Consider the following 20,852-nt stretch of genomic DNA (forward strand, 5'->3'; position numbering starts at 1 on the left):
AAAACATTTTGATTAAAAAGGCGTATTATAAAATTCAGGATTTTAAAGACATATTTTATTGAAAATAATATGTTTTGCCTTTTTATCTTCACATGATGCTTCTACGGCAACCACGGGCACGGCAGTGCTTCCGCACAGACGAGCAAATCGGAATACAAGTTGCAATATTTGCTTCAGAACTTAGTTACCGAATATAGATTTCGAATTGTATAAATATTTTTTTCTTAGCACTAAAATTGTTTTGTACAATCGATTAATACATAATTAGCTCCATTTGCATTATATAACTTTCTCATGAATAGCTTGAAAACGATTGTAAGTTATTGTATTTTTTTTAAGAGAGTATCTACTTATGGCGTTTCTTGCGGATTCTTCTTCATAAGACCGAATCTTTGGCACCCTGCAACTAGTCTGACGTGAAAGAACTTTCATAGGGCTATTTGAAATAATAAATAATTACTTTGCCTGTGTTTTTTTTTTTAAAGGTATCACCCTACTGAAATGACTCCTTCCATTTGGTTGATGTTGTTGAGGTTATTAGTATCAGTGAAGTTAATGTGGTAGTTAGTTCTATGACGAAGAAATTATTTATACTCAGTTATTTTTATGCACCCAGTAAGACTCGTACGTACTTCTAACTAGAATACAATATCGATATTTGTTTAATCCGGTAGCGGTACAACCCTAGTAATGGCAGCCATTTTAGTTGCTACTGCAGATTGTAGGTGTGCACGTTTTTTTCGTAGGCATTTCCTGTCCCTATAGTTATATATATGTCAATGTCTCGTATGGAAACAGAATATCAGAATACACTCTTTTGACGGACACTTACTGTCACTGCCATTAATTTAAAAGTTGAATTTTCCTATCCGTGTTGTTGTCTCCTTTTCTCATAGGCAAAAGTGCTCAGCTAGAAAGTGACAGCAATTGTTAGAAAAAATATGACAAATTCATGAGCGGCTGATCGTGTTAATTTGTTAATTGCTTCAAAAATCTTGGATATAACTTGTAATTGGCTAAAAAATTGCTGGAATAAGTTAATTCATTTAATCAGCGTCTAACAGGTAAGCTTTTCATGCACCCAAAACTACAACGGTCCATGTAAAAAACAAGATCTTTATAAAACCGCATGTTGAAATTCTTAACATAGTTTTCTCATATATTTTCGTGTAAACACGCTTAAAACTTAAATTAGCCACAACATAAGGCGTAGAAACTAATATTTGTGACATATCAGCAGTAAAAGTATAGGTTTTGTGTAGCAACGAGGTAATTTAACCGGTTTATTTCAGTGGAATCCCGTTATACCGGGTTGACTCATGTTTCAGCTATAATTACCAATTTGTAGCAATAATTTTCATTGTCAGAACTTAATACTACGTATATGTAAGTACGTCGAAAATTTTCAACATTAATATGGTCTTATTTGTCCAATTCTATTTGATAAGCAACCTCTTTTCATAAATGGGGTTTGTTTTTTTTCGCAAATGTCATAAGTTCACTCCGCCCCTAAGACGACCCACTGACCAGGTACTGGGCTCCTCTCAGTCCTCTCACAAAGAATAGAGCATTAAATACCATGTGCACTCAATGTGAATGTAGGTTGGTGATTTCAGATAACCTCAGGCTAGATGTTTAAAAATGGTCAGGGCAATATTTGGTCGAAAATGTAACCTGCATTAGAAAGTGGTTTACTTGATTATATTTTCAGGTTTCACACATTTAAGGTCACATCCCTACAAATTATAAAACAAAGTAGCTTTCTCTGTCCCTATAAGTAAGGTAAACTAACCCTGTAAGTAAGGTAGACTGGGAGACAACGCCTAAGGCGTTAGGTCCGCCGTTGTACTGTTTGTGCAAAAAGTATTATAAATAAATAAATAAATATAAGTATCCCTATGTATGCATAGTTTTAAAGATTTAAAACTATGCAATGGATTTTGATGTGTTTTTTTTTATCAAAACACTCTATCTAGTGTTTGAGGCTGAAGTTTTATATGTTTAATAATATCCATGCAAAGCTGGGGCGGGTTGCTGGTGTTGTATAATTTGGTGGTCTATGTTATCCTCAACTCATGTACATTTTTCTTTCAGCAGTGAAAGATGCCGCAAGCTCGGCGCAAAACACCCTTCAGTGGGAAAGCTAAGAAGCAACAGCTGCAGAGTAAAAAGCAAAATAAGACACTGTTGATGTCCAGTAAGTACTCATTTATATGAGCCATTTTGTGTGGTTTTACCTGCATTCTGAGGGAATTACTTCCTTTACTAAAATAAAATATAGCTTACTAACTGTTAGCTACGGTTCTTTCTGTATCCTGAGAGTATTTTTTCTGCATCAGGATAAAAGTAGGCAGTCAATGTCCTTTGTCCTTCTTCAGTCGCAAATAAAAGCTAGACAATTTTTACAAAACCTCCATTTTTTAGTCAGCCAGTACCATATTTTAACATTACCATTCCAGATATTAATTTCCAACCTGCAAATGGTTTTGAGATGTTGTTTTTGAGATTGGATCTCAAAAAAAAAATATAAATCATAAGATGACAGAATTTTACTGATAAAAGATGAGTATAATCCATCTTTGTTCTTTCTGGAGCCTCAAAAGGCTCAGTATTAAGCCTGCAGTAACTATTTTGAAAGATCCTAAAGCCCAGCCGTTCTCGAGTTTTAATCAGACTAATGAACAACAATTCATTTTTATTTATTTAGATTTGTCTGTCTGTATTTCTATATTTATTAATTTCTACATTTATTCCCACAGCATCCGGAGGCACAACAGCGTACGACGTAGTGTCAGTGAATTACCAACCGAACAAGCGAGGCGGACGCGATACCAACAGATACGCTCTCAAGTTCTACCGGGAGAACGATGACGAGCTGAGGCTTAAGAAGGAGGACGCACTGTGAGTGTTTGGAGCTTTAGATAGTCTATACTAATATTATACAGAGGAAAACTTTGTTTGTTTGGTTGTAATGGATAAACTCAAAAACTACTGGACCGATTTTAAATATTGTTTCACTATTAGAAAGCTATATTATTTGCGAGTAACATAGGCTATATTTTATCCCGGTGCGGGCAGTAGCTCCCACGGGACGCGGGTGAAACCGCGGGAAAACGGCTAGTATTTAATAAAAGTAGCCTACTGTGATAAATGGGCTATATGTTTCCAGCTACTTAAAGCAACTTCAATTACCTGGATGGTTGGTACTTTCACAATTGATTTTTATGGTTCCGTGCCCAAAGGGTTTAACGGGACCCTATTGTTTTCGCTCCTCTGTCCGTCTGTCACCAGGCTGTATCTCATGAACCGTGATAGTTAGAGAGTTGAAATTGTCACAAATGATGTATTTCTGTTGCCGCCGTCTCCGTCTTTATTTTTACCATCAACTTCAAGATCCATGTTTCATAGCACGCCTTTAATTTTTTACTGATTTTGAAGTCCAAATTCCGTCTCTAGGGTACATGCATACCTACGTTATAGTGATGGCATTTAATAAATAAAACCTTTGTCCACAGAAAAGAACTTCGGCCAGTGTTAGAGAAAGATTTAGAAGTGGACCCTGCGGACTACTTCCCTACCGAGTTGTCATTCCCCAAGAGACCGCCATGGGACTTCAACATGAGTCCCGCACAACTAGACGCACAGGAGCAGAGGTATTTCAAGGTTAGTAGAATTCACGAGTTACCGCGGCGCTGGTACATAAAGGGCTTAAGAAAGAACATGGTGGGGTTTAGTCAGTAAGTGTCTGACACTCCCTCACGCTGCATTCACAGCGGGAGGGGTCGTTTGATGATTTCCCACCATAAATAGAGGTCAGTATTATTCTAGAATGTTCCGCTTGGGCTATTGTTTCCCAAGAGACCTCCATGGGCTTTAATATGAGCCCCGCACAACTAGACGCACAGGAACAGAGGTATTTTAAGGTCAGTGTAGTTATAGAAAACTCTAGAGGAGGCCTTTATCGTAAGATAAGTTGAATAATCATAGACTAGTAGTTAGGTAGATTGTAAACAGTTTTGTATCGGATTTCAACAATAAAGGCTTTTTATTTTATTTTAATTTTTTTTATATCATCATCATCATCTCAGCCATAAGACGTCCACTGCTGAACATCGGCCTCCCCCTTAGATCTCTCCTCCATCTTTTTTTATATATGTAGTTATAGAAATTACTAGAAGGTTCTAGATTGGTCTAAAACATTGAAAATATGTACTATGGGGGCCATTTAAGCCTGCCCATTTTTTTCGCTTAAATCTGGCGGCGGTGCAAAACCGCGCCCCCCTACGGATTGCACGTATAAGGAGAGAGATAAAACAATTATAGAAGAATGTATAGATGGGATAATCTGTCACAATACTTCTTTCATTATATAATCTTGCCATACGTGTTAGAGGGCTATTAATAATGATTAAATAATATTAATATATCCGCGGTAAAATCCGTAAAAGTAGTTTGATTTAAATGTCTAATATTCGCGAGTGTATTTAAGTGTCAGATATCAACAAGATAATTATTAATTATTAACTGTCCTGCGTAGCTCGGTGCCTTGGTGATATTTCCTGTTTTACGATTTTTGTGGATTTACATGGACGAACTATTTAAACTTGGCGTGCGACTTTCGCTCTGGGGCTACCGTCAGAATCGCTGTCACTCCTCACCGATCCCCTCGAAATACATATTGTACAGAGAGTTGCTACCTTACTAACAGCTACGATTAGTTGCTGTCAAAAGCTGCCCTAGTGGTTTTGAAGATATTCAGCATCTACTTTTCCCAGTGTTAAGAAACGGCGCAAAAGTATTGAGTTTTTTTTTCAACCAAATTTGCTACCCTTTAGCATTAAATTTTGGATCCCATCGAATTCCCGCATAAAAAGATATAAAAAATTGGGTTTTTGCGCCTTGTAAAAATAAGTTAGCAAGCGAACATTATTTATTGCTTGCAGAGAGACACTGTCCGGCTTTGGATCAGATGCCAAGAAGAGGAACGGAAAAGGTCATGGAAGAAAGATCCTCAGCATTCCTCGTCTCATTTCAGAGACCAACCATCAACGTATGGTGGACATCTACCAAGAAGCAAACTTCTTCACGACAACAAGAGTGTTTTCTGAAGAGTACGACGTGCTTTGCACAGATCGGGACTGCACACTAGAACAAAATGACTAGCGGAGGTGCCATAACGGAAAATCGCCTAAGAAATTAGCGCGCCAAAATACGGGTGAGCGGGGAACGAGGAATGTTACTGTCTTCGATTTTATACGCCTTCTTTGAACCGGATAATTTTTGTAATACTAAAAATTCGTTGACAGATGTCTCGAAGAACCCAAACGCCTCCTTAGATCCTCCTTAGGTTAGAATAGATGGTGGCCCTAGCTCAGTTTGTTGTTGATACTTGGAGAATTAACATTGTATTGCATAGAAAATGAGTGGTTTGCCCGCAATCGATGTCACCAGAGCTGTGACAATGAGCGAGGAAGGTCACACATACCGTTCAGTGAGTCATAGGTTGGGTGTACCTGTATCTGTGATCGTGCATCGGAGAGCACGTAAATGTCGGTCCTGCGCCTGATCTGTTTCCAGTCGTGTCGGATTACCGTCCCATCGGGTTATGAGAGTGAGGGAATAGGGAGTGCACCTGTGTCTGCGCAAATGCTCGTGCACTATAATATGTCCTGCGCAGCTGGCCGATCTCCTTAAATGAGAACAGCCGCCGTGGTCGAAATCGGCCGTGGACGCCATTATTATTATTATCTGTGATCCTCCGCAATGTTACACAGTACGAGCAGACGGGGTCTTACGTGCGGAGGCGGGGTCAAGGCAGGAATCATGCTACCAGTAGATGACCACTTTATAAGGGTGCAAACTTTGAGAAATCGTTGTCAAACTGCAATTCAGACCCGATATATTTTGGAAGAAGTGATTAATGTGCGTGTTAGTGAAGGAACAGTAAGAAGACGGTTAAACGAAGCCGGTTTAAAGTCGTACGTGCCAGCTAAGGTGCCTAAGCTTGAGGTATGCCATCGAGTTGCAAGATTAGCGTTTGCTCGACAACATCAAAATTGGTCTGAAGAATGGAGTCAAGTTTTATTCTCTGATGAAAATAAATAAATTTCATCGAGGAGAACGCTACCATCAAGCCTCGCGTGACGTCTCTCCAGTGGTGTCGGATTGCCGTCCCATCGCGCTATGAGAGTGAAGGAATAGTGAGTGCACCTGTGTCCAAGCAAATACTCGTGCACTATAATGTGTCCTGCGCATTTGGCTAATCTCCTTACATGAGTACAACCGCCGTAGCCGATAATCGGCTAGGAGGACATCATCACCATCAAGCAAATTTTACCGAAACGGTGTCAGACGGTGGGCGGTCCGTTGTGGTATGGGGTGGTATTACTTTATCAGCACGCACGGCTTTAGTCATCATTGACGGAGGTTCTCTGCATATCGATACATCACAGAGATCTTGAACCCCATGTAATGTACTACACCACTAAGGCGGAGGACGTCGTGAAATTCGTGCGCCAGAAGCTTACGTACGCCCCGAGAGTGTAGCTTCTGGAGTCATAACGCCAACTTCAAGGCGTTCGTGGTGCGAATGCCGACGTGTTTCCTGCACCTCGTGTTGGACGAAAACTTCTGGCCACAGGACGTGGTGTTCCGTCGCTTCCGCGGACAAGTGCCACAGGATTGCACAGTGACATAGTGCATAGTGAAGTTTTATTAACTTAGATTTAAGTTTTTTAGATACTTACTAACAATTTTGTATAATAGAATATGTTAGTCTTTAAGGTATTTATCTATGGGCCAATGCAGCCTAAAAATAAAGGTGTTCAAATTCTTTATATATATAGAGTTTTATTTTTTTATTTTTACTAGGATAGTTTTTTTTGTGTTGTAAATATCTATGTAAATAAACAGAAATATTTTTCCAAATTATATTGATGAATGTCGAAAAAAAAAATATTGTTAATTTCAGACTTATTTTGTCCATATTTTGTTAGTAATACATAATACTTAAGATCTATGTTAGTAAACTTATTTTAATGTATGTAACGAAATCCAATGTAATGAATTTGATTTGAATGTTTTTTGGCCCATTTATTGGCGAAAATTTTGTGGTTATGCACGATAACGCACGCACCCATACTGCTCGCGTGTTTACGAATACCTTAGCGAAATCGAAATTACCCAAATGATCACCAGGCATTAATCCAATAGCATGTCTGGCAAAACCAGCATTCATGGACACTGTGAACCAACGAAACTTTTTTTCCCGATCGTCTTTCGATTCGTATCGTATTGGTTAAGCTGTAATGATAGTGTGTATGTTTAAATAAATAAATAAATAAATAAACTGTCTTTTTTTGTGTTCCTCTAATTGTGCCGGGATATTTAGGGTCGGCGCAGCATGTTTTCTCCTTGCATATTCTTCTATCTGCCGTCATCTCACAAGTAACATTCTCTCTTACCATATCGGCTTTCACACAATCCATCCATCGATTCTTTGGACAAATACCTCAATGATAAATTCTAACTACGGTAATAGAAACCCACCCAAAACAAAAATGTGAAAGGCTGCCAAGTTCGATAATATGGGAATGCTTCGCCTATGAAAGAAGTGAGATCTGAATAAGTACCAAGTTCCATACACATACCTCAGTTAAAAATAGTTACTTTTTAAACGGTTTTATTTTAATGATGTTACTTGGCAAGTTTTCACACACCTTGTTATAAACCTACTAAACGCAATGAATCAAGTATATAATTTTCTATTAAAACTCCGTCAAAAGTTACCTTCCAAAATCAAAACGAATCATGTCTTGTTTATAAGGCTCTGGACAGATGGACTGCATCTCAACCGCAATCCAACTGCAAATTGCAATTTAAGGGCAGTTTGAATGCAGTTGACACGACTGCAATAGAACTGCAGATCAAACGTGCAGTCCGACTGCAGTTGGGATGCAGTCGTGATCAGAAGTTGATTTGCAGTTCTTTTGCATTCGTGTCAACTGCATTCAAACTGCCCTTGAACTGCAGTTTGCAGTTGGATTGCAGTTGAAATGCAGTCCGGCTGTCTAGAGCCTAAGAATCAGCAATAGGGTATTACATGCATTTTTGAAATATATCTTAAATAAATTCTTTAGTCTTAATATATCTCTAAAAAATTAAAAATATTTTTTTTTCTCACGTTATGTACGAATATAAATTAATTGTTTTATCATAATTTCAAATTTCGCGCGTATTTCGCGAAAACGCGGCACACAACGGACGCCATGATTGTTTTTTGGTCATGACGTCATTACGTTAGTAAACAAACTACAGCTGTCAGTAATACATATTTTGATATGTATTGAAAATTTTAATAATGAGTAATTATGCTCCGTATCGTTGGTGTGTTGTTTCTGAATGTGAGAACACTAGTGTAAAAACACCAGACAAATTATGGATTCAAGTACCAGTGGATATAAATATGAGAAACACTTGGTTAAAAGTTGCGAGACGAGATCCCGGACTGTTATCAGATAAATCTCGTTTATACTTTTGTGAAGATCACTTTGATGTAAGTAACTGTATTAACATTACCTATCTAATGAAATATACTCTTTAATGATAGGTTAACTACTTCAAGAATCAATACTTTGGGAAATGTGGATAATATTTAGAGGTTATAAAATCTATGTAGTAAAGATGCTAATAACTTATTTTTCTTACGTTTCAGTTGGAACATGACATGGAAAACTATATAAAGTATAAAATAATGGGTTCAGTAAAAAGGATTAAAATTAAACCTAATTGCATACCCTCCAGGTTTGCTTGGAATAGAAAACACAAGATTTTAAAAGAATCACATCCTACTGAAGCTAAAAGGCAAAGAGTAGCCTTACCTGAGGATTCTTATCATGATTATAAAGAAGCAGAGAATAATGAAGTGTCATCTTATACAGAAGGTAACTGTTTATTTTTATACTATGTAATTATTTAAAAAATTGTTGTGTTCACATACTAAAATTAACAGTAAATTATATTTATAAAAGCAGATCTGTAGTGAATATTAATGGCACAAACATTCATAACATTTTCTTATACATATAAATAATATATATGGATCACACAAATTAATTTATGTACTCTTGTTTGTGTATACCTACATGTACTTTAAAATATGAAAAATTATATTGCATTTATTTCAGGTTTGCAAACAGAAAGGGGTGGACCCTCTCAAGTTCTCAAAAAACAGGAACACAAAGCGACTCAAATTAACCAAATGCAGGAACACAAAGCCACTCAAGTAGTGCCGAGCCAGAGACATAAAGCAATTCAGGTTTGCCAAAGGGCACATATCAGAAGTAGACAGGTTCAACCCAATTTACAAAGTAGAGATAAAATAACTTCGCCAATTAAATTAAATGTATCAATTGCTACATCGCCTTTAAAATCTTTGGCTAAAAACATTATAAAACCATCGACGTCTCAGCCACCTGCTTCAAGAAAGTTAAGTTTTATAGAAGAATTCTGTGACAGTGATACTTCATGTACACCATCAGTAGCAGGGTCAACAGTTGAACAAGACTATTCTCCATCTAAAACAAGCATGTCCAAAACTACTTCAGACAGCAGCTTACAAGATGAACATAAAAAACTTCAAAAAATAAATTTGCAAAGTACAATAAGTAAAATAATTGATAAGCCTAAACTTTACATAGGTATTAATAAAAATCTATATTTTATCATTGATTTAATTAAAAAGCATACAGATATCACTGTGCCCAATATTTTATTATGTTTAATGAAAATTAAGTTAAATAGGACTTTCTCACAATTATCAGATGATTTCGATTTATCTGTGACCCAAGCGAGTAATATATTTAATAACAACATGCCAGGTATTGTTAAAGTCCTTTCACCATTTGTCAAACAATTTTCAAGTACATCAATAAAAAAAAATTTACCTATAGCTTTTCAACACAGATATAACCAGGTGACATGTATCATTGATTGCTTGGAAATAGAAATCCAAAAACCTTCTAAGGCTATGCATCAAGCATTGACCTGGTCAGAATATAAGAAAACAAATACCATTAAATACCTTGTCTCATGTACTCCTGATGGACTCGTAAACTTTGTGTCAAATGGCTATGCAGGAAGAATTAGCGATGTAAGCCTGTTAGAAGAAAGTTTGTTTTTGGAAAGCTTGAATCCAGGCTCATATATTTTAGCTGATAGAGGTTTTAAAAATGTAGAATCATTCTTGTCTCAAAAAGGATTTTTCCTACTAAGGCCACCAAGTGTTCATACCGGGATGAAATTATCTAAAAAAGAAGTAAAGCAGACCAAGCAAATTGCCAGTCTTAGAATCCATATTGAAAGGGTAATTAGAAGACTGCGTGAATTTAGCATTTTAAAAATGCATACAGTTGTCAATACTAATTTAATTGGCATTTTGGATTTATGTATTAAAGCAGCATGTGCATTAATTAATCTACAAGGATCTTTAATTAAATAAATAATTGCAAATATATTATTTTGTTTTATTTAATTTACTTTGTATGTATTATTAATTTTTTCCCAAGAAGTATTGCGGTCAGGTTGTTGGCGGACAATAAATAAATGATGATAACAGGAAAATACTCTGATAATGATAATATTTTATTGCATGCTAGCCTGATGAAAAAAATTATGCTTATGATGCAACTAGGAAAACAATTAGAGCTCTTTCTGAAAACTATTGAAATTGTATGATATTATAGCACTTCTAAAAAATACTGTTTTTAGTTTGGCACATGGAAAAAAATACTCTTAGAGTGGAGATTGAAAATTTGGCTGTCTCAAAATAAAAACAGAAAATCTATTGTGTTTCAATTCTATACATTTTAAGGGTTATGAATGAAAAAGCTATTTTAATTTATAATCATTTTATTTTATTCTATATAGAATTTGTTGTCACACTTTTGGACAAAACTGGAAAAATATTATTTTTCCAAAAAGCAACAACACTGTCTAAAAGACTCATAACATACTCTTGGTCAAATTCAACTTTAAGAAGTGCAACTTCATTGTTTTTCTCAAAGTCACTATTGGCAACACAAAAATAACTTTCAGTGGCGTGAGCACAATACATTTGTATTTGCACCTGGGCAAAATACTTTTCTTTTATTCTGCCTTCCTTGTCAATATAATTTTCTGACGTTTTGGCACTAACAGGGCACTTGATTTCGAATGTTGTATTTTCATTTCTTCCATCTGGTGATGCAGCTATCATTGGGAATGTCTCCGATATGTACAAACCACACATTTGAATTTTGATTCCCAATTTCTTCTCAACAACTTTTCTCACTTGATCTTCTAATTTTCTTCCTCTAATTATAGCCGATGTTTCTGGAGTCTTCGCACCAAGAATGACAGCAACCAAGTTTCCATCAGTTGTTTTACAACGACTAACTTCATAACACTTAGAAGCCGTTATCCTTCCATATCGGAGTTCATGCCACAAGTAACTGGTATTCTGACCTCTAGTATTTCTTTCTGCATGTTTTATATTTGTCTTGCTGAATTCTTTTAAGATTTTTGACTGAAATCTATCATAATTCTCATCATTATATGTCATCATCAGATAATGTAATGATAGATTAGTATCTGTATCACAATAGTCAGGTTCATGCTTAACAAACTGACAATTATTTATTTTTCTTGTCTTACATTCTTTGACAAACTCATTCATCAACCCGCTGTCTGGTGCAAATACTTTTGGTTTCCGTTTTGCCATTTCTCTTGCACTTAATATTTTAATTGATGTTCCAACTTTGGCAAGATAGGACTTCTTCCAATAACATTCTACAGACGTGCAGGAAGGGTCTTCACTTCGGCGGTGCAACCACATCAAAAATGCAACTGCATGCTTACAACCACCTGCTGATGCAGGACAATCATGACATTTAACACTTATCACCACTTCTTCCTGTTCATCCACTACGAGTGTAGCTGCATACGGCTTACTTCGTACTTTGTGTTCAGGGCAAACTGTACATTTTACAGTGCAAACATTTTGTTCCCTCTTCAGCTGTACGTAACCTATAGCGTCATCGCCATAAGTCTCCCTTCCGGATCTGAAAACAATGTACGAAATTTAAACCATCTTTTATCACAATAAAATAGCTTTTTTAATGTATCAAAGATATATAAAAGGTACTTAAAACTTACATGGATGTTTTAACATTCTGTAACTCAGCGGAACAGAAGTCGGGATTTACAGCAAAAAATTTACCGACCATCAGAGAGTTTATTCTTGGTAAATTTGTGGAGTCACCTTTAACGTAACCCACTTCCATGATGTTGAATTATTATATATAGTTATTTTTTAAGAATGTGAAATGAAATTAAGCCAGTTTACACGTTTGTAGTACCAAGTTGACACTAACAGCTGACACTTTTGTTTACTACCGTAATGACGTCATTAGCATGGCGGCGACATTTCGTAGTGTTCAAAGACAGATAAAAAAACCTAAAAACTTTAAACTGCAATAAAAAATATATTTATGTACCTTACGAAGTGAAACTAACATTTCCCGATTGCTTTTCCTCTAAACAATCATTGTAATACACTTTTAATTTTTTTCTCATCTAGACTAAAATACCCTATTCTGACCATCTCTGCATCTCATCTCCCCTCGACACGACTAACGGTTTTCATCAAATCCCCACAGAATTACGTCGACACACTCCAAGCTTCGGAACACTGGAAGGACATGTCTTACTTCGAGCTGAACTTGGAGACCTGGAGGCAGCTGTGGAGAGTTCTAGAAATGTGCGATATACTGCTACTTATCGTCGACGTTAGATACGCTGTGAGTAGTTTTATATAGATGACTTGTTATTTTTTGCTCAACTAGGTATTGGTGGTTTCAACTGTTTTTTGGGAACTACTGCTTCTTTCCGGATAAGAAGTAGCTTAAGTTCTTTCTTAGACTTTGGACTAGATGTTTCTAAAATTTCATTAAAATTGGTTCAGTAGTTTTTTTTTTTTTTTCAAATCAGTCCCGTAGTTTCGTAAGATTAACTCATTCTAGCAATCAAACTCTTCACCTTTGTAACATTAGTACTTATATTCCTAAATCATCTTCCAGGGTATGATGTTCCCCCCCTCCCTGTACTCGTACATCCAAGAACAGAACAAGCACATGATCCTCGTGCTGAACAAGATAGACTTAGTTCCTCCGTCAGTGGCGGCGGCATGGAAGCAATACTTGACAGAGACGTGTCCTGCGCTCACCGTGCTGTACTTTACTTCCTGTGTCGCTTACAATCTTACTGGGAATACCGCTGATAAAGCCGGTAAGTAAATATAGTGAAATATGTTCTTTTGTCAGTGTGTGGGTCGGTAAGTATCTAGAAGTTCGTTGGTCTGTGTATTAATATATCAATCTATGTACCGGATTAAAAAAAAACAACAAAGAAGGACCTTTTTACAGTCTATCTGTGAAATTGCCTAAAAGTTTGTAAGTCTGTGTATTAATATGTCTGTCTATCGTTTTGTTGGTCTCTGTAAAACGGTCTATGTATTAGTAAGTCTGTCTAGTGTAGGTCTATCTATAAATGAGACTGTTTATAGATTTGTAGCTCTATGTCACATTTTAGTTGGTCTGACTGTCGTTTTGTATGTCTGTATGTAGTTCGCATGACAGTAAAATAATATGGTACTGTCGAACTGATCTCATGATGGAGCCGGAAGATATGAACTGGAACTTCATGACGGAATATCGTATCATAGCTGTGTTTGGAATTGGATAAGTAATGCGATGATTTTTTTTCTAGTGTTTTCCAAGCTGTTAATTTAGGTTAGCCACATTTTATCAAAAAGTAAACTTGACCTTCTATAAACGCTTGATTTTCAGCCTACTTTGTTTATTTATTTATTTATTTATTTATTTATTTATTTATGTATAAATTACTTTTTACTGTTCCGTACCCAAAGGGTAAAACGGGACCCTATTGTTTTCGCTCCTCTGTCCGTCCGTCCGTCTGTCACCAGGCTGTATCTTATGAACCGTGATAGTTAGAGAGTTGAAATTTTCACAAAAGATGTATTTTTGTTGCCGCTATAACAACAAATACTGAAAACTAGAATTGAATAAATATTTTGGGGGGCTCCCGTACAACAAACGTGATTTTTTTGTCCGTTTTATAAATATGGTGCGCAACCCTTCGTGCGCGAGTCCGATTCGCACTTGGCCGGTTTTTATCTATATCTTTCTTTTTTATTTTGATCTCAGGTCTACAAATCCGTCGTCGCAAAGGCAAACAGCGCATGTGCGTGGAAGGCGCTACTAAGATCTTAGAAGCCTGCAAGGAGATCGTGAAGGGAGAAGTAGACCTGTCTTCTTGGGAGAAGAAGATCAAAGAAGAGACTGATGTCGAGTTTGATTATGATGAAGCGGCTACAGTTGGTGAGTAGAACATAGCTATAGTCTGTTTTTTAATCTCGTAGACTAAATTGACACTTGCAAATATCGAATTTACAAATAATGTTGCCAGCTCTTTTGTACAGTGTTGTACTTACGATACCGGTTTGTTGAATCGTAACTTTTTATCTACAATAGACGAATTTAATTTTCATTCAAAGTTTTATATTTAAAATTCACACGGCTGTACAACGTGCTAAAAACTGCGAGGGATATCTGACCACGCAAAGCCATGCGTAATCATCAAGAATAAGCCCATTATTTCAGGATGACTTATTGGAAAAAAACGATACTTGATTTTATTAACGCTAAGTTTCGGTCGTGCCACATCACTATTTAAGAATTTGCAATAAACTGACAACACACGTAATGTCAGTTTAGTCTACGAGATTAAAAAACAGACTATAGTTAGTTATCTGCCTAGCCTTTATGCAACCCGATACCTTAGTCAGACTGGTTGTCAAACTTACTAGCTTCTGGCTACTTGTAACGACTGCCAATGATGTTCAAATGACAGCCGGGACCCACCAGTTTTATATGCCTTACAAAATACTCAAGATTTCTTCATGACCAGATGGTCGTGGACCAATCGCGCCACACCTTTGACTTAGCCACAAACCACATCTTTAACTTAGCCACGAGCCACATCCTAGACTTAGCCACTAGCCACATCTTTGACTTACCCACAAGCCACTGCATTGAGTTAGCCACGAGCCACGTCCCCTACTTAGATACGAACCACAACTTCGATTTAGCTACTAGCCACAACTGCGGCTTAGCCACAAGCTACATCATCGACCAAGCCATGAGTCACATCCTAGACTTAGCCACGAGCCACATCTTCGACTAGCCACTAGCTACATCTTTGACTTAGCCACAAGCCACTGCATTGAGTTAGCCACAAGCCACGTACCCTACTTAGATACGAACCACAAGTTCGACTTAGCCACAAGCTACATCATCGACCAAGCCATGAGTCACATCCTAGACTTAGCCACGAGCCACATCTTCGACTAGCCACTAGCTACATCTTTGACTTAGCCACAAGCCACTGCATTGAGTTAGCCACAAGCCACGTACCCTACTTAGATACGAACCACAAGTTCGACTTAGCCACAAGCTACATCATCGACCAAGCCATGAGTCACATCCTAGACTTAGCCACGAGCCACATCTTCGACTAGCCACTAGCTACATCTTTGACTTAGCCACAAGCCACTGCATTGAGTTAGCCACAAGCCACGTACCCTACTTAGATACGAACCACAAGTTCGACTTAGCCACAAGCTACATCATCGACCAAGCCATGAGTCACATCCTAGACTTAGCCACGAGCCACATCTTCGACTAGCCACTAGCTACATCTTTGACTTAGCCACAAGCCACTGCATTGAGTTAGCCACAAGCCACGTACCCTACTTAGATACGAACCACAAGTTCGACTTAGCCACAAGCTACATCATCGACCAAGCCACAAGCTACATCATCGACCAAGCCACGAGCCACATTCTAGACTTAGCCACGAGGCACAGCTTTGACTTAGCCACGACTCATATTAATAAAAAAAATACTTGTTTTCAGGTGAAACAATCCTAGAGAAACCCGACACATCGTACTACAGTCACGAGCGGTACAAGTCGGGCGTCCTATCGATCGGTTGTGTCGGCCAACCCAATGTCGGCAAGTCGTCGCTGCTGAACGCGCTGATGGGCCGCAGTGTCGTGTCCGTCTCCAAGACACCCGGACACACTAAACACTTCCAGACTATTTACTTGACACCACAGGTAAGAATAAGTAGGTTTGTCCACGTCCGATAAATCGGTGTCCGATTTTTTGTAGGATGAAAATATAACACTGATCGGTCGGACAATCTTAGTCAGAACATCCTACAAAAAATCGGTCCGACAATCCATCCTACAAAAAATCGGTCCGGTTTACCCATCCTACAAAAATCGGTCCAATCATGTCCTACAAAAGTCGGCCGTGGGTGCGATACAAGTCGGGCGTCCTATCGATCGGTTGTGTCGGACAGCCCAGTGTCGTGTCCGTGTCCAAGACTCCCGGACACACTAAACACTTCCAGACTATTTACTTGACGCCACAGGTGAGAATAAGTAGGTTTGTCCACGTCCGATAAGTCGGTGACCGATTTTTTGTAGGATGAAAATAAAACATACCATACGAAAAGTCGGTAAAAAATCTAAGTAAGACCATCATCCTCCGAGCCTTTTTCCCAAACATGTTGGGGTCGGCTTCCAATCTAACCGGATTCAGCTGAGTACCAGTGCTTTATAAGAAGCGACTTCCTATCTGACCTCCTCAACCCAGTTACCCGGGCAACCCGATACCCCTTGGTTAGACTGGTGTTAGGCTTACTGGCTTCTGACTACCCGTACCAACTGACAAGGATGTTCAATGACAGCCGGGACCTACAGTTTAAATTGCCATCCGAAACACAGTCATTGATGTCTAAGATATACTTAGAAAGAACATACAAACTTAGAAAAGTTGCATTAGTACTTGCCTGACCTGGGATCGAACCCGCGCCCTCATACTCGAGAGGTTGGTCCTTTACCCACTAGGCCACCGTGACTTCTAAAAAATCTAAGTAAGACCGTATAAGTAAGACCGAAAAAAAATCGGTCCGATTATCTGTCGTACAAAGAGTCGGGCGTGTGCAGCGCAAGTAGTTTGGCCATGAGTGTCGGTTAGGTATCTGATAGTTAATGCTATACGCCAGATAAAGACTGCTTATAGTTTCTGTCAGATATTGCTATCCGAGGCCTGAGAAACCAAAAGTTTATCTGTCAAATAAGTTTCTGATAGGCTATCTGAGACTTTCTCAGTAACTGGGCTAACGGCGCCTTCAATGACAGTTAGCAATAGAAAATTCTAAAATCCGTTTATATTGGAAACCGCATCAAAATGGGATCATTAGCTTAGAAGGTAGGTGGGAACATTTCTTTGCTGTTTGCACTAATATTGTGGCGCCCCCTAGCGAGTTACAGCCATGACACCTATCTAAGAACATGACCCGTTATTGAAAACCGCATCAAAATCAGATCATTAGTTTAGAAGATAGGTGGGAACATTACTTTGCACAAACGCACATCTCTCACCCTAAACGCATATACCTGTTCCGTTCTGTCGTGGGTAAAAATATGTAGAAGTAAATGTTAAAATGTTGTTTAATATGATTTTGTTCCCAGGTCCGTCTATGCGACTGTCCCGGTCTGGTCTTCCCGTCTAAAGTGCCCCGGCCCATACAAATTCTGATGGGGTCTTACCCTATCGCGCAGCTGAGGGAGCCTTACACCGCTATCAGGTAAATATAAAGTCTTACACACCAACCACGAGGATATTTATTATAGTTTATATTTTATTTGGCTACATTTTTGTTCGATCAGAAAATGAGTGGAATCCATCAAACCACTTTTTGACCTAGGTAAAAAAATCTTCATTAAAAATATTGTCTCTCTCTCTCTCTACTCGCGTCTTCACAGAAGCCAGAAATGATCAGAATTGCCAATAAAATTTACCAGTAAAAAAAAAAGAAATCCCTACTATATCCCTACTAATATTATAAATGCGAAAGTAACTCTGTCTGTCTGTTACGCTTTCACGTCTAAGCCACTGAACTGATTTTAATAAAATTTGGTACAGAGATAGAGTTGACCTTGAGAAAGAACATAGGATAGTTTTTATCCCGGACTTTGAAGAGTTCTGTTGGAAACGCGATATAACCGAACTCTACGCGGGCGAAACCGCTGGAGGAAGCTAGTTTGTTTATAATAAACCTGATGATATGTATGTTTGTCCCCAGATATATAGCAGAACGGCTGGACCTACCCAAGTTGCTGCGTATAGAGCACCCGGAAGGAGACGACAGCTGGTCGCCGCGGGACATCTGCGACGGATGGGCTAAGAAGCGCAGTTATTTCACTGCTAAAGCGGCCAGGTATATACATATGAAATAGTGTATACACACTATTTTTTTCCCCGACTGCGGCTGAGGGGCATTAGTTAAAAAAATGTCTTTAACTAATCAATTCGTTTCTGAGATATTACATATATAAATAATTATTACACTATAAACTAATATTATAAAGAGGAAAACTTTGTTTGTTTGTTTGGTTTGTAATGGATAAACTCAAAAACTACTGGACCGATTTTAAATATTCTTTCACTATTAGAAAGCTATATTATCTGCGAGTAATTGCCAGTAAATCTGACTGTTAGGATTAGCTAAAGGTTGCCCGGGTAATTGTGTTGAGGAGGTCAGATAGGCATTCGCTCCTTGTGGCACACTGGTACTCAGCTGCACCCGGTTAGACAGGAAGCCGACCCCAACATAGTTGGGAAAAAGGCTCGGAGGTGGATGATATCTCCCGAGCCTTTTCTCAACTATTTTGCGCGACAACCCAATATACCCCTTGGTAAGACTGCTTGTCAGACTTATAGGCTTCTGAAGTGTAGACAGTTTTTTTGTGTTTTTAGAAGACGTTTTACTTAAGTTTTTTCGTTAAATTCCAGGTTAGACACATACAGAGCAGCTAACAGTCTATTAAGAATGGCGCTAGACGGCAGGATTTGTCTATGGTTGAGGCCGCCCGGATTCGCTGAAAATAGAGGTCAGTATTCCGACTTTAATATTATGTAAGAAATTATGTATTAAAGTCAGATAAAAGAATAATAAAAATTAATATTTAATTGAATTTGGTTACTAACTAATTGAGCAACTCACACGACCAATATTATACATTTCTATTAATGTTTTTTTTTCCAAATTTCTTATAATTTAGTAACTTTTATTCCTCATTTTTTAAAATCATGATGACGATTGTCGGCCACGGCGGCTGTTCTCATATAAGGAGATCAGACATATTATAGTGCACGAGTATTTGCGCAGACACAGGTGTACTCACTATTCCTTCACTCTCAACAAAAATTCTTATTTTTTTTTTTTTCAGAAAAATACGAAAACTGCGAAGAAATAAAATACATCAAATGGGTGCGAGCTATCACCGATGACACCACACTCAAGTCAGACGATCTGAACACGTCAGAGTCAGACGGAGACAGACATTCTGATAGTTCTGACGCAGACGATGACAGCAGTGACGATGATGAGACCGCCGCTATTGCGAATAAATTCGCGGCCTTAGCGGGTGATGACTGAAAAAATGATGAAGATGATGATGTAAAAATGATGAAATTTTGTCATTAACGTGAAATGTGTTTGTTTGTTGTACGATTTTAATACGTATTTTTTGTGTTATGAATTATACCTACTCAACCTATTTAAAAATAAAAATATTAACTGAATTTGTTGATTTCTGTAAGTCAGTTTGTAATAATAATACATTTTCGATCCTATAGTGTCAATCTTAAGGTCTGTTTTTTAATATTTAAAGCCAATATCAGCCAAAATGTTTATAAACTACTAGTTACAAAAGTCAAAGATGCTAGATTTTTCTTTCAGGTTCAGTAGTTTCGGAGCCTCTACAAACAAAAAAATGATTCCTTTTTATTGTATTTATATATATAGATTACGATTTATTTTAAGACAATAATTATAGTTTTTAATGCAGCTTATTAATATACATATGTTTTTGTTAATCTGGCAGCTAATGTTATTTGTATCCTATACTAGTTTATCACGCGGTTGCGACTCGCGTTTATTCACCTAAATCAGCCAGTATAAGTTTCAGACAGACATTTCTGTATTTTTATGCTGGTATTTTTCATTCCTTTAATACCTACCATACTTTAATTTAGTATTGTTATTAATACTGACTGTTTTATTTGTCCGGGTAACTGGGGTGAGGAGGTCAGATAGGCAGTCGCTCCTTGTGGCTCACTGGTACTCAGCTGCATTCGGTTAGACTGGAAGCCGACCCCAACATAGTTGGGAAAAGGCTACGTAGATGATATAACTGTTTTAGTTCTTCTATGGTACGAGTATACTCGCTTTTTAATCGAAGTTGCTCTGTAAAATTGAGAATTGTTATGTTATCAATAAAAATAATCACATCAGTGGCTTAATAGTAGATTTTTAAGTAATTCACTTCTATTGAATATTTATAAAAACATGCATTTACTATCCCATGTTAAAATTTTAACTGCCACTTAAGGTGAATGCATCGACTGGTAGCGGGCAGTTCATATATAAAACGCTTTTTTAAGTTTTATCTATGTTGACATTTATTATAAGGTATTTTAATTGCTTACAACCTTTTGAAGTTAAACAAGGACATAAAGAACAATGTCAGGTTTCGGCCCACCCAATCAACTTTTAAAACTAAATTCTCACGGACACAAAGTTCTTTACTACAAAAATTTAAATATAAAATACTAACTTCTTATAAAATATTTAATTGTTAGGTACTTTTCCAAAAAAAA

At 37.5% G+C, this 20,852-nt stretch overlaps 3 protein-coding genes across 3 annotated transcripts; 2 read left to right on the forward strand and 1 right to left on the reverse strand.

Moving 5' to 3' along the window:
- Positions 1 to 898: 898 nt before the first annotated feature.
- On the forward strand, positions 899 to 19,775 carry LOC124644487 (guanine nucleotide-binding protein-like 1). The gene is made up of 12 exons (XM_047183891.1): positions 899 to 1,064; positions 2,095 to 2,197; positions 2,760 to 2,901; positions 3,516 to 3,663; positions 12,696 to 12,836; positions 13,116 to 13,323; positions 14,262 to 14,435; positions 16,032 to 16,234; positions 17,660 to 17,775; positions 18,274 to 18,408; positions 18,984 to 19,081; positions 19,421 to 19,775. The coding sequence occupies exons 2-12, from the start codon at positions 2,104 to 2,106 to the stop codon at positions 19,627 to 19,629; spliced, it is 1,668 nt and encodes a 555-aa protein (XP_047039847.1). The 5' UTR covers positions 899 to 1,064; positions 2,095 to 2,103; the 3' UTR covers positions 19,630 to 19,775.
- Positions 8,537 to 10,514, forward strand: LOC124644488. Its single transcript, XM_047183892.1, has 2 exons — positions 8,537 to 8,942; positions 9,186 to 10,514. The coding sequence occupies exons 1-2, from the start codon at positions 8,726 to 8,728 to the stop codon at positions 10,496 to 10,498; spliced, it is 1,530 nt and encodes a 509-aa protein (XP_047039848.1). The 5' UTR covers positions 8,537 to 8,725; the 3' UTR covers positions 10,499 to 10,514.
- LOC124644489 lies at positions 10,891 to 12,438 on the reverse strand. Its single transcript, XM_047183893.1, has 2 exons — positions 12,193 to 12,438; positions 10,891 to 12,098 (listed from the first exon to the last, which is right to left on the reverse strand). Exons 1-2 carry the CDS (start codon positions 12,318 to 12,320, stop codon positions 10,919 to 10,921), a joined length of 1,308 nt encoding a protein of 435 aa, XP_047039849.1. The 5' UTR covers positions 12,321 to 12,438; the 3' UTR covers positions 10,891 to 10,918.
- Positions 19,776 to 20,852: the final 1,077 nt, after the last annotated feature.

This window comes from Helicoverpa zea, chromosome 30, assembly GCF_022581195.2.
Source record: "Helicoverpa zea isolate HzStark_Cry1AcR chromosome 30, ilHelZeax1.1, whole genome shotgun sequence".
In the NCBI taxonomy this organism is placed as follows: Eukaryota; Metazoa; Arthropoda; class Insecta; order Lepidoptera; family Noctuidae; genus Helicoverpa; species Helicoverpa zea.